This window comes from Pantherophis guttatus, chromosome 2 (assembly GCF_059756535.1).
Source record: "Pantherophis guttatus breed Tessera chromosome 2, ASM5975653v1, whole genome shotgun sequence".
In the NCBI taxonomy this organism is placed as follows: domain Eukaryota; kingdom Metazoa; phylum Chordata; class Lepidosauria; order Squamata; family Colubridae; genus Pantherophis; species Pantherophis guttatus.
Window position 1 is genome coordinate 104,656,306 of NC_142064.1, and position 27,420 is coordinate 104,683,725.

Consider the following 27,420-nt stretch of genomic DNA (forward strand, 5'->3'; position numbering starts at 1 on the left):
CAACCTGATAGGGAGTTTTGTTTCCTAATACTCAGCTGGAATTTGTTTTCCTGTAACTTGAGTTCATTGTTTGGTATCTTGCACCTTGCAGCTATAAAGAGTACAGTCTGTGTAAGGTACTTTCAAGTATTTGAAGAATGTGTTCCGATTCACTGTCCCCTCAACAGTCTCTTTTTTAAATTTATCTATTTTATTAATATTTTTCTACAGAATAAAAGACAAATAAAAAAAGAGAAAACAAAAAATAAATGAAAAAGAAACTAAAATTAAGAAAACTATAAATGACTTCTGACCTTTTCAACAGATAATTACAATCTTATTATGCTTTCTGCCTCTCAGATGTTTATACAAGTCCACTCAACACATTTAATCCACATCCTTTTTAATCTTTAAATCCATAAATCATGTCATTTTTTTACTTCAGCAAAAAGTCAATATAAGGTTTCCAGTCTTTTAAAAATGTTTTTGTTGTTTTTTTTTTCTCTGGCCAAATAGGTCAGTTTTGCCATTTCTGCCAACTCTCATTTTTTCATAATCCATTTTTCCACTGTGGGAATTTCATTAGTCTTCCATCGTTCTGTATTCAATAATCTTGCTGCATTTACCATATACAAAATCAATCTACTATGTATCTTTTCTAATTACTCAATCTACCATGTGACTCTTCAAATTCCTCTTCAACATTTTCAAGGCCAAATATTCCTAATTCCTGCAGTTATATTAACAGGTCCTCTGCATCATCTTTTTCTGATAATTAGCAATACAAAGTAATTCAATTAAACAAAACTTTAGGGCTCTGTCTATAGGCAGAAGTAGGCAAGGTAATACCCAGGGATCAATGGCTCTGTCTGTGAGAGATGGTGCCCATGGAAGGGGAGCTAGTATGATGGACCATAATGAAGTTTCCCAAGAAGGAGAAAGCGCCTAGAAAGGGGGACAAAACAAGAGGGACCACAGCCCAGAGTTGGACAGAGACAGAGACAGAGGAAAAGAATAAGGATAGCCACTCCTTAGAATCTCCCAGGGTATACCGTTAGAATGAGTGTAATACAAGTTTAGTCTGGCAAGATTCTGCCTATTGTGTGTAAGCAAATACGAACTTGTTTTGAATTATTCTACATTGTGCTTGGGCTTAGCCTGAAAATGTCTCTTAGAAGCAGTAGACATCCCATTCTCATGGGTTAATATTTTTAATTATTTATGAGGCTACTACACTATTATGAAGTTACAACCCAAAGCATTGGCTGGAGCTCTCTAGAAATGATCATTTCATTTAAGAATACTTATTCTTAGAAAAGAAGGCAATGTTGGGGGAAAAAGAGCATGCTACAGCTTCGCATTCTGCTTTTGATTCATTAATATTCATGGTACTTTCTTAATTTTTTTTAAAAATGTTTTAAAAATACATGAATTGATGATGGTAGAAGAGACAGAAATCATAACATTTTTAGGACAAAAATATTCATTATAATATTCATTATAATAATAAAAGAGGAATCTGTTTGCTATCTTCAAAATGGAAAATAAAAAGATCTACTACTTATGGCATTATAAACACTAGAAAAGAAGTTTCCATGAGGAAATGGTGAACTGACATCACACAAATCAGACAGATCAGACATTACGGCCAAAACTGCCAGATGGATGCTGGATCCCAACCACTGAAATCTTTCCTGAGAAAGGAGGGGTTTTCTAGATCACCCACATGTACTCCAGACAACTATGTTTTATGTCAGTAGATGACAAGAACTGAGAGTTTTGCAGTCATTTGCAATCAGATGGAAATCATGAGATTTCATCAAGCTTATAGCCATTAATGTAGCCTTCATGGAGTCAAGGTTTGAGCAAATCTCACTTCTGAATCACTTTGGTACTTTACTTTTAGAAAATTACTTTTTAAAGAACCTTCAGAATGCTTTTAAAAAATGTTTTTGTAATATACAACAAAAGGGTAATTAGCGTGCTGATTTCAATAACTTTTAAATGCATTAAGAGTGTAAACTTTGAAGTTAATTAAAAGAATCCTTCCGGTGGGAAATCTTCTATGTTTACATCTGAATAACTGATAAGAAGACTTTGAAGACTGGTCACTAAAAGTCACCAGAAACAAATAAATGCCTCAATAGATCCACTGAGAGTGGTTTATGACTTTTGGGCACATAAGCTACTTTTTCAGCTATCTACTATGATAGATAGATTGATCTGTATAGGCAGATGGAAAAAGATAAATCAATGGATATATAAAAAGATGAACTGTTGATTATACAAGTGAAATGGACTGAAGCTTTAAGAATTAAAAAAGCATACAAATAATAAATCAGAAGGGTGATATGAATAACCATTCTATATTGGATTTACAAAAGGGATTTGTTAAAATTGTAAGGAATTTTAGAAGAGGAGAGAGTAAGAATCTGGAAAGTGGTGTGGATAAACTCTTCATACTGGATCTACAAAAGGAGTTTGCTAAAGTTATCAATGACTTTATGAGAAAAGAAAAGAGATGTTTAGGTATTATTTGAAAGGACTTCTCTGAGAAAAGAAAAAAATATGAAGCCAGTTTATTTGATCAGTATTAAAATAGATGGGTTGTTGTTTATGGAAATGTTTAATGGATTTATGTGGACTATGATTGGACGATGACATTTTGAAAGTTTTGTTTATTTAAAGACATGAGTTAGGAAGGCGCTGTTTAGGTAGAAATTGAAACAAATGCAAAAAAAAGAAGAATTCAAAGTCAGTTTATTAGATACAATTTGCAATAATTGTATTGATACTTCTTAACTTTTAATAAACTTTTGCTGGTTAAGATGGAGTGAGGAGGTTTTAAAGATTTGTGTTTGGAGAATGGGGTAGGATATGTAATAAGGATATGGTTGGTTATATCTAAAGAGATGGTGATAAGCTGTTAATCTATTATACCGTCTATACCTGCTGGGGACAAAGGATTGCTGCATTACTTTTTACCAGTCACTTACTTTCAACTCAATCTATTGTACAAAATAGTTGTAAAGAGTGAATGAATGTACACTGCTTTGAACTTTCCCACGTACCCTACTTTGAACTTAAAATAAAATATTAACTATAAAACTAATAATAAAAAGAATAAATTAGGTTGGAATAAAATAAACAAGTTTTACCAATTTATCCTGATGGGATAAATAACCCTAATGAGAGAAAAAGGAGTTTGAATACTGTATCCAGTGTAGCAATCTCTGAGCAAAAGAGTTCATACGAGAAAAGAATAGTAGCACTGCACACTCACTATACAGTTCTTAAGCCATAATTTTATCATTGCCAGCTAAACTATCACATCCCAGGAATCTATCCACTTTATTAAAATATTTTTGATATAAAGAATGGCTTAATGGAAACGGACTTGGTTTATTCCAAATTATTCCAAATTTGCTCTCTTAATCCAGGTAGCAACTCTATTAAGAAGTTGCAGGGATATTTTAGCACTCAACATTTTTATAATTCAAATGTGCAAAGAGAAGATGTAATGAAATAAATTGATTTTCAGTTTTCAGGTAGACACAGTATAGATGGAGAGATGGAACACTGCACCTTAATACTGAACACTTTTAGCTTCCTTTATCTGTGTGAAGTAAATTTCTTCTCAATTAATAGAATTTATTTATCTATTTTCCATAATTATCTATGCTTATAGTAGTTGGGAGGGTAGCCCTCAGTCTCATGTCAAAACAGTTGGTGATCAGCTGTTTTCTCTCCTTTCAGAAAAAGGCAGTGGAATATGAGAACAAGGTTAAATGTTTTTTTTCTTTTTTCTGATATTGAAGGACTGTTCTAGAGGTCAGAATAAAGTGAAATCCAGATAGAGTTAGCCAATAGTGGTTATTTTTATCTGATTGCATCTTATACTTTAAATATTGCTTTATTGTTTTCAATATTGTCTGTAGAATTAATTTTAAAAATTTAATGAATCTGTTTTGATGGTTACTCAGTATGGCCTAAAGATTTATTTTGGGTTGTTTCATAATCTTAATTTAAACTTAATGCCAGCTAGGACAGGGTGTCTAGGTGTCTCCATTATTCTTCATTACATAGTTACTTAAGCTTTTAATGTCATCCAGAAAACATGTCTTCTGATATTGAAATGGTATGAATCTTTGTTCTCTAAATATAATCAGCTGGTAATGATGAGCGATTTTTGCAAAAAATAGAAATTAATAATCATTTAAAATATCTGGATATATCTGGAGTGCTCACAGGGTGACAATTAGAACTTGGATTATTTTTCTATCTCCATGGCTAGCCAGTTGGTAGATTTTACATTCTGGAGAAAGTTATAATCCAACTCATTTATGATATACAGGAAAAAGCATTAACAAGGTTCCTGAAATTTCACAGTAATATATCTAGATTATATATCTAGATCTATAATTCTTCCTCAAAGGCTTTCAGTGGGATCTTTATGAATAAAAACTTGCCATTCTATAATAGCAAAAGATAATTGGGATCTAACCAATGCAGAATGAAATATAGTTATTTCCTGAGAATTGGGAACTAGACTTCTGTTCTTCTGTCTAAAACTATATTTTATTAATAATATTAGAAGGAACATTTCTAGACAAAATACTGTGTTTCCCCAAAAATAAGACATATCTGGATAATAAGCCCAATCAGGCTTTTCAGCGCATGCAATAATATAAGCCACCCCTGCAAAATAAGCCCTCCCCCCACCAACTACTTACACGCATGCACAGCCGGTCCCGCCATTTCCTCTGGTTGCTTGCCACGCAGCCTAAATGAGTTGAGGCGAGGCCGGGGGGGGAAGGAGAGACATGCCCTCCCCTCCCTGTTCTTCATGCCGGCTGAGCGGCCCAACACATCCTACTCCACCCCAATAGCAACAGTAGCCTGGCTGCTTCCCTTTCCCGCCATCTCTTTATCGAGAGGGGTGGCAGGTGGGGCAGGGGAGAAACAAGATGTGTGGAGCGAGATGTGGCCCCCTTGCTGTCTCTTTTTTTTTCCCCTCACTGGACATGGCAGGACTCCTGCCCTTTGCTTAGCCACCGGCCCCCTTTGGGGATGCAATTTGGGGGTGGCAGGTGAGGCAGGTGAGAAGCAGGACGCAGGTCTTACCTTTCAAGTTTTGTCGCTTTCCTCGCTGTTGTGTCCAGGGAAACAGGCTGTAAAAGAAAACCTTCTCGTGAGTTCGAGAAGTTTGATTGAACTCACAAGAAGGTTTTCTTTTACAGCCTGTTCCCTGGACACAATAGCGAGGAACACGACAGAGCTGGAAAGGTAAGATGTGCGTCCTGCTTCCCACCCGCCCTACCTGCCACCCCCAAATTGCATCCCTAAAGGGGGCAGGTGGCTAAGCGAGGGGCAGGAGCCCTGCCATGCCTGGCGAGGGGGGGAGAAGAGACAGCAAGGGGAGCCACATCTCACTCCACACATCTCGCTTCTCCCCCACCCCACCTGCCACTCCTCTCGATAAAGAGATGGCAGGGAAGGGAGGCAGCTGTTGCCATTGGGGTGAGGTGGGGCATGTTGGGCTGCTTGGCCAGCGTGAAAAACAGGGAGGGGAGGCAACGGCAATGATGAGACATCCAGTCCCACGCTCGCTGCCTCCTGCACCCCCAAAATAATAAGACCCCCTGATAATAAGGCCGTCCTTATTTTGGGGGGGGGTTCAAAAGAAAATAAGACCCTGTCTTATTTTAGGGGAAACACAGTAATAGGAAAGTTAAGTTACTGAACCAGATATCAACTTAATTATAAAATGTTGTTTGGATTCATTATCATTTTGATTCTATCCTCCAAAACATTTAACAAGAATGTTCATTTGGAGACACTCTGTTAATCAAATTCTGCTTTCTGGGTCAATATTTACATTGAAGACTGAGTTCTTTCAAATGTGTTATGTTTGCACAGTGCATATTTTCGCATTTGACAATCCATTTTTAACTGCAACTGAATTGGACCATACTGTACAAATATAAAAAATAGTATTTTTATCTCCTAAAATGGATATAGTGCTCTTTTAAGTTCTTATAGAATTGGAACTATGACTTTTAATATGTGTTCTTTAATAGTATTCTGGCATTAAGATCCCCTGCAACAAACACATTCCCTAGAGGAAAAGTTACAGTCAGTGAATATATAATGTGAATAATAATGTGAACCCCTGGCCCTGATGAAGTGGACAGGGCCCTTGATGCTGTCAGTGCCACCACCTGTCAGTTAGATCCTTGTCCCTCCTGGATGGGGAAAGCCTCCAGAATGACGACTAGCAGGTGGGTCCAGACAGTGATTAATATATCATTAGAGGAGGAGATATTTCTGGATGCTTTTAAGTAAGCCCTGGTTCACCCCCTCCTGAGAAAAAAACATCACTGGATCCCACCTGCCTGGACAATTTTCATCCAGTTTCCAATCTCCCATTCTTAGGGAAGGTTGTAGAAAAGGTGATGGTCTGGCAGCTGTAGAGGGTCCTGGATGAAATGGATTATCTGGACCCCTTTCAGTCAGGATTCAGGCCTGGTTATGGGATGGAGACGGCATTGGCTGCGCTTATCAATGATCTCTGGTGAAAGTGGGATGGAAGTAGTGCAACCATCCTCGCTCTTGACCTCTCAACATTGACCATGGTATCCTTTTGGGCCAGCTGCAGGGGATGGGATGGGTGGTGCAGTTCTGCACTGATTCAACTCCTTTCTCTGTGGCAGGTCCCAATCGGTATTGATGGGAATGAGAGGTCCAGTCCTCGGACACTATTCTGTGGTGTACCGCAGGGCTCGGTACTTCCTCCACTCCTTTTCAACATCTATATGAAACAGCTGGGTGAGATCATCCGTCACCATGGGTTAAGGTATATACTGTATGCTGATGACACCCAACTCTATATTTCCATTCTTGGAATGGAAGTCAAGTGATGCTGGGACTTTCACAATGTCTTGAAGTTGTTGGGGCCTGGATTGGGGACAACAGGCTTCAACTGAACCCTGGTAAAACCAAATGGCTTTGGGTACACAGGGATCTGGGACTTTGTCCTCTTTGACTCTGAATGGGGTGGCACTGCCACAGAAAGACCCAGTCTGCAACTTGGGAGTTCTCCTGGACTCGTGACTCCTGTTCGAGAAACAGGTGGAAGTTATGGCTAGGAGAGCCTTTGCACTTCATATTGTGTGGCTGTTGTGGTCTTTCCTGGACCAATCCCTAGTCATCTCATGAGTGGACTACTTGAATGTGCTCTACATGGGGCTGCTTTTGAAGACCAATTGGAAACTACAGCTGGTGTAGAGTGCAGTGGTGTGGGTATTTTAGGGGGGCCCTGTGACACCACTGCTCCACGAGCTGCAGTAGTTACCAGTCTGCTTCCAGTACAATTTAAGGTGTTGGTGATCACTTTTACAGCCCTTCATGGCATGGGTCCAGGTTACTTGAGGGAGTCTCATCCCACTGGGATTGGCCTGTACCATTCATGCCGGCAGAGGAGGCTTGCTGTAGGTCCCATCAGTCCGAGTATTCTGGCTGGTTGGGTCCAGGAGGAGGGCCTTCTCTACTATTGCTCCTGCCCTCTGGAACTTCTTGGCTCCCGATGAGAGCTTGGCCCCAACCATCTTATCCTTTTGTAAGGACCTAAAGATGTGGTTCTGTCAGTTGGCCCAGGGCCCCAGTGCAGGAACAGCACAATGGAGGTAGTTGATTGAGTGATAACAAATCCCACCTCCTCTCCCCTCCACCCTCTCCCATGTGTTTTTGGTTTTAATGTTTGTTTTTAACTTTTTAACTTTTAGATTTTATGTAACTATAATTCACCCTGAGTTACCCTATGGTAAGATGGCAGCCAATAATGTCAACCGTCCAACTAGTGAACCCCCAAAAAATAGTCACTCTCAGGCATTTTAAAATCCCAAAAGTAAAACTTTATTGGATACAATATTTTGGCACTGAGGAATTAAAACCCAGCTGTGAGGTTTTCCCGCACAATGCTATATAGTCAAACATTAGTTTCCCTTCTTCCCACCCATAGTGATCACGCTGCTCAATTATGAATCAGTCTTTTGTTTTGAGAACAGTTCATTTCTTTGTCAGACATCTGCAGTAGCAACCATGGTGGGTTTTCGGCTCACGTTCTATTTTTGGATCGTCTGCATTCTTTTCTCACCCTTCCCTCCCCCCAGTTGAATAGCGATAAATGTTCAAATATTTAGAAGCGTATCAAGCTTGACAAATAAATTTTATAAATAAATTTAATAAATAAATACATACATACATACATACATAAATGTTACCTGATGTTTTCTTCAGATGAAATTTTAAGAGAAGAAAATAAATGTTAGTATCTCCATGTTCAATATTCTTTCTTGTCACTGAGAATACTTCCATTGTCAGAGATTGTCATTTCCTTGAGAACCTGAAAGCAAAAATCAAAGCAGAACTAGAGAAACAATTACTTTCCCAAGTATTTTTTTTTTCTTACAAAGTCAATTTTCCTAATGGAAGTTACCAGTTTGGCAACCCAGAGTTCCATATTATCTGCTTCATATTATGTTATGTTTTGGTAAATATTCTGTTTTCCTTCTTTGTTTTATTTTGTAATGTTCTCTTCTATTTTTTATTTTCCTGATTGTCATGCATTACATTAAATCATAAGGGCATAGAATTACATAAACAGCATTTGAGCTTTTGCATGTTTGTAAAGCACCACAGTAAGTACTTTCAACAGTGAATGAAGGTAAATATACATGTCCTAGGATAATGTTGCAGGATCCAATCCGAATAATACAACGCTACATATACTGAACACAGATGGCCAAGATTTAGCATTTGTCAAATCAAAGACTTATGAAAGTTGCAGGATCCAATTTGAGTCAGTCATCTGGACCAAAGGTTTATTCTTTCAAGCTTTCAGGCTCGTACTGGAGTCCATCATCATAGATTTTTTCTCTCTCCAGAATATGTGCACATACTGTATGCAGCCACACCAAGCTCTGGGCCAAAAAGGCCAGCAATGGTGATGGTGAGCGGGCGGGCAGCGAGGAGGCAGTGGCACCTGGGGGGGGGTCCCATTTTTACATAACCTGTTGCCGCTGTTGCCACTGCTCCAAGCTCTGGGCTAAAGCTCTGAGCTGGTGACAGCAGTGGCAGTGAGTGGGACATGCAGCAGGGAGGTGGCAGTGGCCAGCATCCCATTTTCATACATCTCATTGATGCCGCTCCCACCATGTCAAGCTCTGGTACAAAGAGGCTGGGGCTGATTATTGCAGTGGCAGTGAGTGGGATGGGCAGCAGAAGGTGACAGCAGCTGGGGCATCCCATTTTCACATGTCATCACTACAACTGCCATCATGCTAAACTCTAGGCTGAAGAGGATGGTGATGGCAGTGGCAGTGGCAGTAACAGTGGAGGTGGTGGCAGGGGGGCATCTCATTTTCACACATTGCACTGCTGCCACTGCTACTCCAGGCTTAAGAGGGTGGTGATGGTGGTGGCAGCGCCAGTGGGTGGGGTGAATGGTGGGGAGGTGGTGGCAGCCAGGGTGTCCCATTCTCATACCCACCACCACCGAGCTCCAAGCCAAAGAGGCTGGGGATGGTGGTGGCAGTGATGTGTGTGAATATGGGATGCTCCTGGCTGCCACCACCTCCTCACCCACTGCCCCACCCACCACCACCACTATCCCAGTCTCTTCAGCCACAAGCTCAATGCCAGTGGTAGCAGCAGCAGCAGTAGCGGTATGTGTGAAAATAGGAACCTCCAGCTATTGCTGCCAGACTGCACTCTGCCCACCCACTCACTCGCCTGCCTGCTCAGCTCTCCCTCCAGCCACCCATGGTGAGTTCTCCCCACAGCAAATTGGCCGCATGGAGTTGTCCTGTGGCAACCTGGTAGTGGTGAGTTGGCAGAGGTGAATTGGCCATGTCAAGTTGTCCCATTCTGGATAATATTAGCTCTTGAACTGCCAGAGAGGGGTCATAACTCAAAAACTATTTGTAATTGAAGTTCCACCCACCTTTTGCATGCAATATTTGGGACTTTGTCTGGTCCCACCCACCATTTGGGTACTTCCTCTAATACCTTGAATACCTCTGGATTTCAAAATTTATGGAGCTCATCAGTATCATCCAATGAATAAAACAGTTTTTTAAACATAATATATTTGCCATGTGGTTGCATTGGTAAATTGTATTCATTTTACAAAATCTCAAAGATTATTTAAAAGTGCAATTATTTTATTGAGAATATTTATCCTATTTTCTGCTGATGTTTTTTGAAGTAAAATATTAACAACCATTTTAAACATGAATTGAAGCTAAATGTCATGCTTGCTTCCTATTCTCTCACTGGTTGTTGTACACCAACCATTCCCTCCTCTCCTCTGGCATGTCTTTGCCTCCTCCCAAGCAATCATGCCCTGCAGCAGCCATTCTGAAAATGAGGTCCCTTGGGTGCAAATAAGATGTCAGACATGTTCCGCTGTTGGAGCCTGATAACATTGTGTCTTGATAGCAGTGCCTGGGGACAAGGTTTATGCCATTCGTAACCTTGCCCCCACAAGCTGCATTCATTTTAGACTCATCAATTTAGCATGCATAAATTCACAGTTGGAAATATAATCCAAGTTCAGTTCAGTTACATTCTTCTCGTAAGTCGAGGTTAATAAGGTAAAGCAATGTTTATTGTCAGTCAGGCCATGGTCCTGTTGTCCAAGAAGGCATATCTGCTTTCAAAGTTCCAAGTGACCATTTAATGCTGAGAATCCACTGAAGAATTCTGTATCTTTTTGCTACCTCCTACCGACCAGTCTAGAGTCTGTGTCCTACATATGACAGCCCTAATTTTGATGGTCATATTAGGATAGGTGACAAGACATTCTGAGCAGAATCCTGGTGAAGAAGGTAGTGTGTGAAGGAAAAAGAGAATTGCTGGAGTAAACAGAGAAAGTAGAAAACGGGAGATGTAATTGTAAGTTTTTGTGAATTGGCACTTGGAATGTTAATAATGTTCCTATTCTCCACCCCACCCCCAACATTTTTTTCTCCTTTTCCCTTCCATATCCCTGCTGCCTGTCTGCTTGTTTAATAGAGATATTGATGATATAATTAGGCCTTGCTTATGCACTTCTGGTACAAGGATTCATGGGATACCAGGCATTTCCTGGGGAAAGTAGTAGAGTTTCTGTAGCCCTCAATTGTGACTTGTGTCCTAGGTACTGATGAAAATACAGGAGGACTCTTTGTTGTGTGAATCTGGGAACTTGAGTATACCAAACATGTTCTATTACCTCAATCTTTTTATAGAGACATTGGAAGATCTCTCATCTTAGTTTTTACAAGGCTTTTTGACCATATTGATTTTCATGTCTTTGTTCTTCTTTCTGATTGTAATCCTACCATCTAATGTTGTTATATTTTGTATAGCAACTTGAAAAATTTGCTGGTAATTAACCAGCAATAAGTTAGTTAGATACAACCAGGGGTGAAATCCAGCAGGTTCTGACAGGTTCTGGAGAACTGGTAGCGGAAATTTTGAGCAGTTCAGAGAACCAGCGAATACCATCTCTGGCTGGCCCCAGAGTGGGGTGAGAATGGAGATTTTGCAGTATCCTTCCCCAGCCACGTCCACTAAGCCACGCCTACCAAGTCACACCATGCCCACCAAGCCACGCCCACAGAACCTGTAGTAAAAAAAATGGATTTCACCACTGGATACAGCCCTCCTCACCCTCACTTAAATACTTGTATTCTTGTATTTCTGTGCAGAAGCAAATCCTCTCAACAGCAAAGGTTCTAGGTCACCTTGAAAACAGTGTGTTTATTACAAGAAGTGAACATAGATTGATCAAGCACAAATCTAGCCAAGATAAACTGATTTCACCTTTTGATTAATTTATTTGACCATGGGAGTACTGCAGATATATTTTTATTTCAGCAAATTCATTTTGATAACTAAATGTCACCCCTAACCAATGGGATGGGTGACATGGCAAAACATGCTTGAGAAACACAAAGAATTCTCAATTCTGCTCATCAGACTGAAGGGAGGGAGGTCACTCATAGAGCTTGACTCTTTAGCATTGTTATGAATGATTTCAAGAAGAAAATGGAAAGACTGCTTTACGGGTTTGCAAATGGCACACAACTGGACAGGAATGCTAATAATCTAGAAGGCAGAAATAAATGAAAAATGAGTTTGATAGATTAAGGAAATGGGCTGAAAATAACAGAATTAATCTAAAAGAGATAAATGAAAAGTGTATGTGCTCTAGGAAACAAATTGGATTCAGAGGTTTAGAATGGAAGGATATCTGGCTTGGCAACAGTGCTGAGAAAATGATCTTAGAACAGAAGTTAATTACAAACACCAGTTGTATATGACTACGAAAAAAGCAAATGCAATTTTAAACGGCAACCACAGATGTCTAACTTTTAAAGCACAGAAAGTAGTATTTCTGGATTGGTCAGATCCAAACTTCTAGTGCCACTATGCCACTATGTAAGAAGAATCTACACAAATTGAAACAGTTTTGAAGAAGGCAACAAATATCAGAAGACTAGAAACAAAGAAGAAATGGAGAAAATTGACAGATCTGAAGATCTTTTAGCATTCTCAATATTTGTAAGAGCTGCAACTTCTTTATTGTCTCTGAACACAAAACTTAACATAATGCTTTAAATTATAAGAAGTCAGATTCTAGAAAAGAGAAAAAACATAGTCGTAAGAGCAGCTTGATGTTTAATATCAATTTCCTAGGGAAATGATGAGCTCCCATTCACTAAACTGAAATGGTGGTTGGACAGCCATCTGTTGGACATGATTTTCATTTAAATTTCTCCTTTGAGCAAAGAATTGGACTGTTTAGTTAAATAGCCTCTTTCAATTCTATGATTTCATAAATATTAATGATTTGTTTTCCTCCATTAACTACAGTGAGAAATGCTGTGCTATGGTAATAAAAATGTTATGAGAAAAGAATAGAGAGGTCTGGCTCAGTATACATTAATAAGGGAATAAAACATTTCATTTGCAAGGAGTGAAAAAGAGAAGGTAAAATAATATACATCTTTAATGCAGAATTAGAAAAAAGAGAATTTCTTAATTTGAAATTGCATTCTAATACAATCATTAGAATTGATGGAGGGAGGTGTTGCTATTCCTAACATATTTCATGTTCAATGCTTGACATAATTAAGAAGTTCATTAATATTCAGCATGCCCTTTAAATACTCACAGTCTGAGTTCTTATTTATTAAACATGGAAAAGTCAAATTTGCATCCATGCCCTCATTCAGAGGCGTACGGTCTGCCTTTCATTTCAACAGAGTTAAATAATGTGGCTTCAGCTAGAACACTGAGGGAAACCACACTATAACTTTTAACAGTACACTGAGTTCTCGTTTGTTTCAAGGAGGCGGTTATGAAAAATTTTTCCTTGGGGAAGTGATTGATTGGACTCAAATGCACCATTTTTGGCTATGATAAAAAACAATATCTGGAGGGTGCTGTTTTCTAGACCCACTTGACTTGGGTTTTTAGCCAAGATATGTGAGCATGACAACTTCTGCTGCCTTGGTACTAGGAAGCTGAGGAGTGTTGGGATTTTTCTATTAGTTTCCTTTGACCTTTTATTAACGTCCATAATTTCTCTCAGGGTCACTTTGAAAGATTGGTCCTTGTGAACACTTTTAGCAGTAGGTTTCAAGCTTTTGGACACGCCACGTTTAGTGTTGATTACTGTTTGATACCTAGATTATGTTATCACACAACACTCCATTTTGCCCCTGTTATTTATATAAGACTACCAGGAGAAGTCATGATATCTCTGAAATATATTGCCACTATATGCTGATGTGATCTAGTACTCTGACTGTATGTCTCAAAAGAAGTCATTAATTCCTTTAATCAGACTTAAAGTCAATGGTTAATTAAGTATCTAGCTAGCATATCCTTTTATGTGTCGAGTTTCTCAACCTTGGCAAGTTTAAGATTGGTGTCTTTCTTTGAAGATGTTTTGCATCTTATCCAAGAAACTTCTTCAGCTCTAACTAGATGGTGGGGAATGGAAAGATTTATTTATATTTTTTGCAGACAGCTGGTCATTTGCATTTTTTTTACAGAGTCATTGAGGTCACTTGGCAGCTTGTCTGTGTCCTCAGGGTCACCTGAGTAGTGCAAACTGGTGTGGAGTCTTCTTGGAACTGCTGAAAGGACTGTGTTGTGGAGTTGTGCTTTCTGCAGGATATTTTCTGCCCTGTGTCCCTTCACTGTTGAACACAGGCACAGGCTATTGGGGATGAGTCTGTGTTATCTGCATCTCAAACTGAAGTGCAAATGGTTCCTGTAATCTACAATTTTTTCTGGAAATCTGTTCATACTCCTGTACCATTTGAAGGTTGTTCATCCCAAAGTGCATAGCTTGACTGATGACTGAGAATCTCCATAGACATTTAAGATGGGTGAACTTCAATTCCCAGAATTCCGCAGCTAGCATTAGTATTTCCGTGTAAGGGGACAGCTGCATAAACAACTTCCTAGCATAGCATGGCCTTTTAACAAATGAAGGGAAACCTGTTTTTAAGTATGATAAAGAACATAGATTTATTGACATGAGGAAGAAAAGTATATGAAACTTAGGAAAAAGGAAAACGGGCCTTCCCCACACACACACACACAGGCCCTCCAGAGGCAGGAAACAACCTGTTTCCCTACTTGCAGTGTGCCCAGAAGGCCCGAAAATCAGCTGGCCAGTGCGCACATGCACGCCGGAGCTGAGCTTGCGTGCCCACTGGTATGGCTCTGTGTGCCACCTGTGGCACATGTGCCATAGGTTCACCATCACGGATCTAGGATGTATATTTTACAGAATAGCAGAACAGTTATCCTTATGTGAAAAGAAACAAAACAAAAAATACTTGATGGAATGATGGACAAAAATAGGCTGTGGATGAGAGGAAAAATGCTACTGCAAAAATAAGAATGAGAGAAAGCCATATATAGAGAACAAAGATAGTTGAAGAATTTGGAATCAAAGAGAACAACAATTAAGTTTAAAAGAGACAGAAAAATATAAAGCAAGATTTAGTTCTAATGGTTTTGGAAGGGAAGAAAAAGAGCAAACAAGTAGCCAGCAGCAGAACAAATGGAATTAAAAACAATTTGGAATGAAATTGAAGAGGCAGAACACCAGACAGAGTATTTTAAAGATTTGTATGAGAATAATATATTAAGAAGTCAAACTGAAACAAATGCTTTAAATTTTATTGCCCAAGAAAAAAAATAGATGAAAGGAATTCAAGGCTGTGAGAATGCTGAAAAATACTAAGGCTCCAGGAGGAACATTATAGTGGGACTGGGAGAATGTATTAGGCTATGGAGGTGGTTTGTGTAGGAAATGGTTGTGCATCTTTTTTAATGCTTGTGTGAAGACTGTGTGCCTGATTATTCTATTGCTTCAAAGGGATATAAAAAAGAGTGAATGCAAAACTGCAGGGAGATTACTATGCTAAATATGCTTGGTCAGGTCCTGGTGGAATGGGGCAAGAAAGGATAATGTTCAAAGATAATAATTATTTGGGAACTGCAAATGTTGGGACATTATGTCAGGAACGGTGAGTTGGTCAGATTTTTGCTTCTCAGAAGAGAAAGATATAGATGTGAGAAAGCTAATTTCATGGCTATTGAAATATAGAGAAAGCATATGAAAAAGTGATCAGCGGAACTACAAGATATTTTGCACAAATATGGAGCTGAAAGTTGTTAGCAAAATGTAAAAAAGAGCAATATATAATGGAAGAAAAGCATGAATTGAAAGCATAAATTGAATGCTTAGCAAATTATTTAATACTGAGCAGGGAAAATGACAAAGAAATGTAGATGAATTAAAGTATTTTAGCAGAATCCTGGTGAATAGTATGTGGATATATTGCAATGAACGTTTGTCAAAAGAAACAAAACTGGCTTTGCATAAGAAAGTGCTTTTGCCCACTTAATTGTATGCAATTAGAGCTGGAGAAATCTAAAAGTTCAATGCAATGGGAAAACTAGAACATAGAGTAGAAAACAAGATGAAAAGGTGACGAGTGAATGGATGTTGGATCAATAGAGATGTAATGCAAGGATGAGCGACTAATATGAAAAAAGTACATGGAAGTGGTTTGGTGATATAGAGAAAATGTATGAAATCTGAGTCTTCAGAGAGATGTATTAAAGTAGTATGAATGAAAGAAAAAAATGATTGAGAAAAGCCATGGCTGAATGAAATTCATATGTTTAAAAAACAAAGGCAGTTTACCAAGCAGTTGTATGAATGTGGCGAAGTAAGAATGATTTGTAGGGTTTAGAAGGTATACAGAGATGTGATGAGTGGTGCTATTGCAAACTATATTTATTCCCATTCCTTTTTCTTACCTCATGATTTATTTCTTTGGCTTACTATTCCTTAGTTCTTTTCTGCACTTTGCAAAACATTGTTTTCCCCAAAAGGAAACAATGGCATGATGGATTTTTACATATTCAAGAAATTATTTGAAGCTTCATTTGTTGTGATAAAACATTTGAGAATTCAGTTGCAATTCATTAGTTTGTAGTTACTTTATATTTTTCTTTACCATGTTCAGTTTTATCTCTTCTATACAAGTGTTTTACAGATCAATCCTGCAACTCTCTAAAGAAGATCTATCTGAATTCAGTACAATGTTCTTCAGTGCTGAGAATTATTTTCTGTATAGGAACTGATTACATGGAAAAATCTCCTGTCTATGTTCCTTCTTTAGGAAAGACAATTTTTCCTGATTGCTGAATTGGCCTATGAGGATAATTTAATCACTCATGTAACAATGTCTATGAGAAAAATAGAGATCCATTGGAACCAAAACAATAAAGATCTGAAACAAAATTTCTTTATAGTGTTAAAATATCCCCTAACAATGACCTCTGGGCTCCCAGCTAAACAGACCCTTGACAAGAGGTTGGCAAAGGAGAGAAACAGTGCATCATTAATCATGAAGCACTGATTACATTACAGACATAGGAATCCCCCAACTCCATAGATTCAGCTATAGGGCAGTTAACCAGACCCAACCTTGCAGCTAATAACTCAAACTTGTTGTCACTCCAATTTACATTTCTTAAACCAAAAGATAGACATTCCTTCTAGTATTTCATTTCATTTTTTCATTTTATTAAATTTGTATACCGCCCTACTCCCGAAGGACTCAGGGCGGTGAACAGCCATAAATAAAACATATAGATACAAAATTTAAAATAGAAATAAAACTAGTTAAATAAATTTGGCTGAGACATTTTAAAACCCCAATAAATTAAAACCAAATTTAGAATTCCATTTAAAAAGAGGAAAAGTTTAGGTCAGGCCAGCTTGATGGAATAAAAACGTCTTAAGCGCGCGACGGAAGGTACGCAGATCCGGAATCCTCCGTATCTCCGGCGGGAGCTCATTCCAGATTGTAGGTGCCCCCACAGAGAAGGCTCTCCCCCTGGGGGCCGCCAGTCGACATTGTTTGGCCGACGGCACCCGGAGGAGCCCCTCTCTATGGGAGCGTACTGGTCGGTGGGAGGCTATTGGTGGCAGCAGGCGGTCCCGTAAATAGCCAGGTCCTAAGCCATGGAGCGCTCTGAAGGTGATAACCAAGACCTTGAAGCGCACTCGGAAGACCACCGGGAGCCAGTGCAGCTCGCGCAGGAGAGGCGTTACATGGGAGCGCCACGTCGCTCCCATCACCACCCGCGCGGCCGCACTCTGCGCCAGTTGGAGCTTCCGAGTGCTCCTCAAGGGGAGCCCCATGTAGAGAGCGTTACAATAGTCCAGAGGGGAGGTGACGAGGGCATGAGTGACCGTGCGTAACGAGTTCCAATCCAGAAAGGGACGCAACTGGCGAATCAGGTGGACCTGATGAAAAATCCTCCCGGTCACAGCCGTCAAGTGCTCTTCTAAAGACAGCCGTGAATCCAGGAGGACACCCAAGTTGCGAACCCTCTCCGTGGGGGCCAATGCTTCGCGCCCAATAGTCAGCGATGGCACCAGCTGACTATATCGGGGCGTCGGAAACCACAGCCACTCGGTCTTGGATGGGTTGAGCCTGAGCCTGTTTTGCCCCATCCAGATCCGTACGGCCTCCAGACACCGGGACATCACTTCAAGGGCATCGTTGGGGTGGTCTGGGGTGGAGATGTACAGCTGGGTGTCATCAGCGTACTGATGGTACTCCACCCCGAAACCACGGATGATCTCGCCCAGCGGCTTCACATAAATGTTGAACAGAAGGGGCGAGAGGACCGATCCTTGTGGCACCCCACATATAAGGGGCCTCGGGGTCGACCTCTGCCCCCCTGTCAACACAGACTGCGACCGGTCGGAGAGAAAGGAGGAGAACCACCGTAATACGGTGCCTCCCACCCCCAACTCTTCCAACCGGTGCAGCATGATACCATGGTCGATGGTATCAAAAGCCGCTGAGAGATCTAATAGGACCAGGACAGAGGAACAACCTCTGTCCCGAGCCCTCCAGAGATCATCCACCAACACGACCAATGCCGTTTCCGTGCTGTACCCAGGCCTGAAACCCGACTGGAACGGATCTAGATACGTCATTTCATCCAGGTACTGGGGAAGCTGTCGTGCAACCACACTCTCAACAACCTTCGCCACAAAGCGAAGGTTGGAGACTGGACGATAGTTAGCCAATGTTGCCGGGTCCAGGGATGGCTTCTTGAGGAGAGGTCTCACCACCGCCTCTTTCAAGGCGGCGGGAAAGACACCCTCGCCCAATGAAGCATTTATAATCCCCTGGAGCCAGCCTCGCGGCACCTCCCGGGAAGCCAGCACTAACCAGGAGGGGCACGGGTCCAACAAACATGTGGTCGCATTCAGTCTACCCAGAATCCTGTCCACGTCCTCAGGGGTCACAGAATCAAACTCATCCCAGATAACATTCTCAAGACCTGCCCCCGTCATCCCCGCTGGATCTATCCAGTCGGAGTCCAGATCTTCCCGAATCTGAGTGATTTTGTCATACAGATACTGAGCAAAATCCTCGGCTCTTCCCTCCAAGGGGTCCTCCCTCGCTTCCTGGTGGAGCAGGGAGCAGGTCACCCTAAACAGGGCGGCTGGGCGGTTATCTGATGACGCAATAAGAGCAGCAAGATAAGTGCATTTTGCTGCTTTTATTGCCACTAGGTAATTCTTAATATGAGATCTCACCAGTGTCCGGTCAGATTCAGTACGACTGGCCCTCCAACTACTCTCTAGGCGTCTTTTCCGGCGCTTCATCTCCCTCAGCTCCTCAGTGAACCAAGGAGCCAGGTGAGATCGACGCCGGGTCAGAGGCCGCAAAGGCACGGCTCGATCCAGAGCTCCAGCGGCCGCCCTATCCCAGGCGGCCACTAGGTCTCCAGTCGAGGTGTGAGCCAGAACCTCAGGAATTGGCCCAAGCTCCATCTGGAACCTATCAGGTTCCATCAGGCACCTGGGGCGGTACCATCTCATCGGTTCCGCCTCCCTGCGGCGGGGTGCAGCGGTTCGAAGGTCAAGGCGAAGGAGAGAGTGATCTGACCATGACAAGGGCTCGATGACTATGTCCCCTATCTCGAGATCACTCAGCCACTGTCCAGAGACAAAAATCAGGTCCAGTGTGTTTCCCCCCATGTGCGTAGGGCCATGAATTAGTTGGGTCAGATCCATAGCCGTCATGGAAGCCATGAACTCCCGAGTATTATGGTTAGATGGTTTTATTCACAATTCCTGAAATGCAGGCTTGGGTCTTGTTGTCTGCTACTTTCTTCTTCATTCCTCAGGGTCACTTTAAACTGAATTATGATATCAAAGGACATTCTGAATTCCAACAAGTTTATTTTTCTGCAATTGTGCTAACACAGGAAATATGACTTAAATATGAACAATCAAAATTTCAGCTAAGATAACCTATTTCAAAGAACTTTAACTTTCAAACCTTGCATCTGTCATTGCATTAGTCTAATGTATAATATCTAGCTGCAGGAAAGAACATGATCAATATCAAAGACAGTCCAGATTTTAATGAAATCAATTACTCAATTGGCATAAACTATACAAAAATATTACTATCAATAATGTGATCTTTGTTCATTAAAATGGCCTAGTAATAATTTAATTTTACTGAGGAAACTGAATGGAAAATGTCAAAAAGAAAAGGAAAACTATAGAAGCAGAAGCAACAGAAGCAGTAACAATAACAACAACAACATATATTTGGGTTACCCAATATAGACTCACAGGTATCAGATCCCTCTGCCTCAAACTGAGTTACTAAGTCTGCAACTGCCCCAGACGTGCTTGCTTTTCTAGAGTTTCCTCCCTCCTAACACTTTTGGGTAGTATTTCTCACCCTAAATAAACATGGTCCACTCATTTTAAAGTTCCCAAGGGTGAGAAACATTACTTTAAGGATAAGTTTCTCCCCCTTCAGAAAGCAGACTCAATAAACATTGTGTCTGCTCAAACACCCCTCATTCCACAATCTTCTCTCCTTTATAACATAACTTATGCAATAGATAGAAAGACAGAGAGATAGCTAGGAGCTTTCTAAGTTTAAGTGATTTCCTTTCTTTCTAGTTATCTTTCACTTTTTTTCTCCTCTTGTATTACTTTTTCTAGCCATACAAGTTAGAACTTAATCCAGATATTCCATTGACATTTTTGTCATCAGTTCAAAAGGGATATGGTGGTCTTTCATTTTCCTCCAACATGTCTGCTCTGAAGATTGCAGTAGCCAAACTCAGATTGCCTTCTCTTTTACCATTCATCAGTAAAAGTATTTTTCACTTCGGTTTCAGTGTCTGACTGCTTTCAGCTCTCTATTAACTATAATAGTAAGGTAATATAATAATTTTTAAAAACCTATAGAAAAGAAAATATGTACTCAGCTTTTCAGGTTTTGTATCCTTAGCTAAGTAACCTTGATATTTCAATAAGTAGTCTACATACAGTTTGCATAGTCACGTAAATCAATTAAAAATTGTTTGAACACCTGAATAATCATTAGTAACACACACATTTATTGGTATGAGGAGGTATTAAGTTATACATTTGAAAAACCTAAGACCATCATTTGGGTACAAAATTTGAAGAACCTTAAAATAAAAATGCCCTTCATACTGCATAAATTCCATAGCAAGTTCAGATAGATTGATTAACAGAGTTCTGTACAAAGGGGAAAAATATTTGTGAGAAGCAACACACACACACACACACACGACTTTCTGATTATAATGAAGCTGATAGTTGGAGTTTGAGGTAGTAGTACGAGAGATGAAATCACTTTTTCCCCCTCGAATAAAATCAGTTCTTTGTTCAACTAACTCACATAGCTGCTCTGGATGGGAGGCAGAGCCTCATCAAGAAGCAAATACTAAAATTATAAGGCTTCTCTTTCTTTACCACTAGTCTTTTTACAACCCAAGAGCTGTGACTAACCGAACTTGCAAGGATCAGTAGCAGTTTTGGACAGACCACTTTCCTTCCCAATCATGACATTTTACATAAATGTCAAAAGAGTCATTTTGTCTGTCTCTTTATCACTGCTGTTTGACTGAAACACTTTCCAGCACTCTGCAGCTCAGGAGAAAGAGATCATAATGAGAACTTCATGGAAGCCCAAGGATCGAGACAGAGTGTATCCTAACTGGTAGATTCCTCCCTAGAGAAAAAGAAGTCTCTTCCCTCACTCTCTTTATCCATGCCTCAACCAAAGTCAATGTCCACTGTAATATACACATTACTGAGAATGAAAATCATAGATAACCACATCAAAAAGAAATAAAACCATTTATTAAAGATAATTATGATATTTTATTAATAGTGGCATTCCCAGATTGTTGAATAATAACTTAATAATCTTTTCACTGCTTAGGTAATTAACATGATTTGATTGAAAAAAAACCTCTTTTCATAATCATAGGAGATAAATGCGAACTGCTTGATGAACCATAGCTAATTCACCACTTGTTATCGAGTAACAGAAAAAACTAGAACGATGCTGAAAATCATCCTCATTCTAATTTTGTGTGGAATACAAAGGGTGAGGAAAGAAGAAGTCACCTTTTTTATAATTCATTTTCTCTCTCCTTCTCCTTCTTTTTTTTTTTTAATTTGATTTATATGCCGCCCTTCTCCGGAGACTCAGGGCGTTAAGCAATAGCCTTCATACTTTTGTATATTTTATACAAAGTCAGCTTATTGCCCCCACAAACTGGGTCCTCAATTTACCTACCTTAGAAAGGATGGAAGGCTGAGTCAACCTTGAGCCTGGTGAGATTTGAACTTACTTTAATTGCAGGCAGCTGGTGTTAAACTACAGTGCTTTTAGTCTGCAGAGCTATCCAGGCTCTTTCTCCTTCACCTTCTTCTTCTCAAAAAGCTTGCATATTTTCTTTTTAGTAAACAATTATCATCTGGCTGTACAGGTTCAAGTGATCCTTATTTAGTGAGAAGGAAGAGTAAGCAAGCTTATTTTACTGCTTATATGTACATTCAACAAACGACAGTGATAAGATGACTTTCCCATACTCTGGCATGAAAGAAAGTGAAAGGAAGGAAGACAACTTACTGCTCTCCTTTTTTTCTTGAAAAAAAAATGGCTGTGCATTCTTTCAAGTTTTATGAGAGCTCTCTTACTCCTTCTTTGTAAATATGACTGATCAGGCAACACTACATCTATTTTTTAAAAAACGTTTACAAATGCTGTTCTTCCCTCAGGCACCTTCTATTCATCTATAACATTGGAAATTAAAAGTAGGATGTTAAAATGTTACACAGAGTTCTAGTTCTACAGTACATCTCTAATGAGTCTTATGTATGTCAATGAAAACTGGTTTGGTGTAGTAGTTAAAAGTACTCTGCAAGAAACAAGGAGACTGTGAATTCAAATCCCATTTTAGGCATGAAGCCAGTTGGGCCAGGCCCTCTCTCTCAGCCCTTGGATGCAGTCAAAGGCAAAAACTTCCATAATTTTTCCAAGAAAACCAAAAGGGTTTGTCGAGGCAGTCACTAGGAGTCAAGACTGAAGAAAAGAAGTGTCACTATGTATTCAGTGATTATTTGGTAGTTAGTAAGATGCCTGTGAATATATTACTAGATCTAAGTAGGTTGGAAAGAGTTGGAAAGCCAGACAAGAGAGTTTTTACATCTACAAGTGACTCTTGTTTAACAACAATCACTTAGTGACCATTCAAACATATGACAGCGCTGAACATTGTATGATCATTCCTTATGGCCATCAGTGTCCCCATGGCCATATGATCATTATTGGTGACCTTCCGTTTCAGCTTCAAACAAGTAAATCAACAGGGAAGTTGGCAAGAAGTCACAAGTCACAGTCAAGTGAGGTCCTTGCTTAATAACCCACATAGTCCTCACTTAACAACAATAACCAGGAGAGCCATAACTGCCCTTGCCAAGTAGCACATTATATGTTTTTTCTATTTACTACCATGTTAAATGCTAATTAAGAACAGAAGCAATGGAGCTTCTGTTCCTAATTAGCATTGTTAAGTGATGACCACCTGTATTCTACTTCTCATTAACTTTTTCCTGCTACCATGTTGGTTGAACAGTGTGGAATGGACAGGAATTGTGTAAGAATAAGGGCAGAACAGCACAGAGTAGATGAAAGCATCTTTCAGAAGGGCTATTCTGATGACAAAGGAGGTGAAGGGGGGCAGTTGCCCCAGTGTGAATTTCATTTAATCTGTATTTTAACTCCAACCTTCCCTTTAAAGCATCTGCAATGTTTGTTTTTTTTCAAAAAACCTTAAAGAGCAAGTAGAAGTATACTTGCTCTTTAAAATATGGCTTTTCAGAGCAGAAAAACAGCAGTTATGAAAAACAGCCAGTTTATACTAATTTAGGTCATCAGATCCTGTTATTTTGGTATTAAAACAAAAAATTGTCAATGCTATTCCATATGAGAAACTACTTCAAATAATCCAACAAGACTACACCACCTGGTGTAGTGCATACATGTGCAATACACTTTAATATAGCTACAATTAATATTTCTATCTTTCATCAAACTAGACAAAACGCCTTCAAAGAAAACTGCAATTTTTTCAATCTCTATAAAGTTTTGTATATGCTTTATAAGTAAATGAGAGATCGTTACTATGTTTCTTGTTAGCTTCTGCATTAGTGTTCTTAGATTAGGAAGGCCCTATGCATAAATTGGGTAAACTGGTTGAGATCTAACTGTGGAAATCCAGGGAAAATAACCTATAGCAAAATGAAATTGGATTTTCAACATTGTTGAAGGCTAATCCGTTTATTCCAAGCGTTCCCATTTATTAAGACCAATTTTCACTGAAGTTTTCCTATTAGACTAAGAAGTGTTCTTGGATCCAAACAGTATTTTACCAATTGTATCAGGCTCTGCACTAGAATCTAGAAATGTTTAACGTTGTTTCTGAAATGTTTCTCAAAACAACAGTGTTTGTTTAAGAGTACACTGAATGTTATGGTTGAAAAAAGCTAACATGACTTCCACAAAGAGAAACACCCATGTTAATACAGAATTGGATTTCAATATTTATGCATTAGATGATATAATTATAAAAAAAGTATTTAGCAGTATAATAAACATTAAATATTTTTATATATGGATATATACCATAATACTTTCAATTTCAATTTCTAATTCTGAATTTTTCTTTTAAAAAGCTGATGATGAGGTGAAAATAACTTCATTTATTATTATAAATGTGTGACTTATACTCAAACGGAAACAACCCATGTAAATAATTTCATTTGCTTCAGGGAGTTGAAATAGTTTCTGTTAATACTTTTTTCTGCATATCATCAATTTGCTTTTGATTCATATTTCTTCTATTGTCACTGTAAGCTTACTTGTTGTTTTTTCTTTCCTTTTCTTCATGCTGTCGTTTAGAGCCCTACAGAGAGACAAGTATGGGAGTAAAGCTAAACATTGCATATCAAATGTAATTTTTTTAGTTCACTTTTTAATGCATCATATATCAGTGATGTACATATTTAAAACAATTCATCTCTCACAATACAGAATCAAGAATAATAAGCCATATTTTATAACTATATACAGATAATAGATATGTTGTGTCTGCTTCATTTTGTTTTTCATCCAGTATGTTTAGTTTTGTGTCACTGTGTATGAGAATGACATTTCTTTTTAATTAAGAATATTTTTGTCTGCAAAGTCATACTGTTTTCTTGCTGTGGCACATTTCATGAGAAATGTATTTCATTTTCAATGCAAGGCAATCTTTTATTTTCCTCAAATATATAAAAATGATAACTTCCAACTAATAATTGTATGCTTTTGCTGAAAAAGCAAGGAGCAATGCCTTAATGGGCAGGCATAACCAGTCTGGAGTGATCCACTAATCTTTGCAATCTCCAAAGATTATGTGGATTGTTAATATCAATTTAAACTACAAAAAATGAATGATTTTGTTCTGCATCTGTAATGGCTATTTTTCACTTGTACTTTTTTCTATCTATATGAAATACAGATACTACGTATAACACCCAAATTTCAGTATGTTAAAATTAAGCCTGAAAACATGGGGGGAGAACTTGCGAAAAAATGTACTTAAGATCAGAAAAATTGAAGGTCTGCATGTAATGACACTCCCTAGTCCACAGGACTTCACAGATGCAGATTGAATTCATTGTTTTCAGAAACTTTGTCTTCTGAAAGTGAAGGGCCAACAAATGGCCAGCAATTTACTTCAACAAAACAGTGCTGGTTTAGCCTTGTCTGCTCTTTCTGGCAATAGCATCTGAATTAATAGAAAAATGTGAACCCTTTGCATGTCTCATCTTTTGCATGCATTTAAGATATTAGAGATACCCAGATGGATCATGAGTGCTTGAAGACTGTTAGTTATTCTAAATAAGGGTTATCGCCCAAAAGCTGCAGTGAGGTGCTTTTTTTTGATACTTCCAACTATTTGAGAAGTGTGTTGATTCACATGACTGATGGAACCAAATAGGAATTGTATCACAATACTTGAGATCAGCTAAGAAAAGGAGCTAGTTTTTGAATGTCATAGTGCTTGCCCTAATGTTAAAAAGAAGAAAAGCATGTTTTTTGTGTTGTATGACAAAACCCTGTTTGCAGTATGTTACTATCTAAAGATGCCATCAGCTAGGAACTCAGTTACTTTGCATCCACCAGGAAAGTGTGAAGATGCAGCTGGACATGCTAGGACAAAGCAACAGTGCTTATGCTCCAGTTAAAAATACGAAAGCGTCAAATCTCAGTCATTAGTAAAAATTAGCGCAAAGAAGAGAAAACATTTACTGTAATAAATCTGGAGATGTGTTATAGCTGTCTGACACCTGGCAGAAGCCAGGCAGAAGCAAGACTACAATGTAGTCTTGGTCAGTGTTTCTCAACCTATGCAACATTATTATGTTTGGACTACAACTCCCAGAAGTCCCCAGCCAGCAATCTACAGTGTAGCTTTCTCAGTGAACATTAAAGATGGAAAAAAATAGTTTTCCCAATGAGGGTTTTTTAAACTGAAAATATACATTGATCTAAACCAGGTTCACCCAAAGTGGTCAGTTGGCAAATTCTTCCCACCACTTTTTTGCCAAGCTGCCCACCCTACCTAAATACCTGCACATGCTCCATAGTATCTGCACACAACACTCACCCACCCATAGGTCTTGCCTAGTGGCCTCCTTGCCTGGGACTCCCATCTCTTCCCATGTCATCACATGAGCTCCTCAGTTACTAACCCATGCAGTCTAGGGGAAACTGGGACTGCTGGAATTGCCATCATTAAGCAATCTACTGATATTGCACTTTTCAACTGCTTTTCAATTGCAGTCCTATTGCCTTTGTAACCTGAGGATTACCTGTAAGACTACCTAAGCTTCTCAGCCCGTCTCCCCCCCCCCCCAAATCAGCTAGGTGCAGTTATTTTGAGCTTGACACTAAACTGCTACATGGAATCCTCCATTCAGCCTTCTTGGCAGTGAATGGCTTGCCATTGTCTTCTTCTGGGTGTTTATTTCTCTATGTAGCTCTAGTATTTCCTCTTAACCTCCCACCCAGCTGGGCTAGACTTGTGTAGTTTCTGAGTCAGATCAGCCACAGGCTGTTACAACTGAGTTTAGGACCATTTGTTGTTCACTAAGTCATGTCTGACTCTTTGCAACCCATGGGTCATAGCACACTAGCTCCCCCCCTTTTTCTTCATTGTCTTCTGGAGTTTGCCCAAATTCATGTCAATGGTGCTATCTAACTATATTTTCCTCTTCCGTCCCCTTCTCTTTATTCCTCAATTTTTCCCAACATCAGGGACTTTTCCAATGAGTCCTCTCTTCTCATTTGGTGGCCAAAGTGTTTGAGCTTCAGTTTCAGTATCTGTCCTTCCAAAAAAACAATCAGAGTTGATTTTCTTTAGCATTGACTACAG

At 39.4% G+C, this 27,420-nt stretch overlaps 1 protein-coding gene and 1 long non-coding RNA gene across 48 annotated transcripts in view; one reads left to right on the forward strand and one right to left on the reverse strand.

The window, feature by feature from the left end:
* The window catches only part of LOC117661860 (uncharacterized), a 66,627-nt gene extending 56,210 nt beyond the window's left edge, over nt 1–10,417 (reverse strand). The window contains exons 1-2 of the long non-coding RNA XR_009622284.2: nt 9,983–10,417; nt 8,262–8,383 (exon numbers count right to left, since the gene is read on the reverse strand). This is a non-coding gene — a long non-coding RNA (uncharacterized LOC117661860). The remainder of the gene's footprint in view (nt 1–8,261; nt 8,384–9,982) is intronic.
* ADGRL3 (adhesion G protein-coupled receptor L3) overlaps nt 1–27,420 on the forward strand; it is a 624,693-nt gene that overhangs the window by 580,668 nt on the left and 16,605 nt on the right. For 23 of the 47 annotated variants that reach the window (XM_034411052.3, XM_087888334.1, XM_087888328.1 and 20 more), the window contains one exon: nt 24,900–24,917. The exons of 18 other annotated variants lie outside the window; for them this stretch is intronic. In XM_034411052.3, coding sequence (XP_034266943.1) covers nt 24,900–24,917 — 18 coding nt within the window. Of the gene's footprint in view, nt 1–24,899; nt 24,952–27,420 lie in introns of all 47 variants that reach the window. 6 more of the 47 variants (XM_087888342.1, XM_060690283.2, XM_087888348.1 and 3 more) reach the window with 1 other exon arrangement.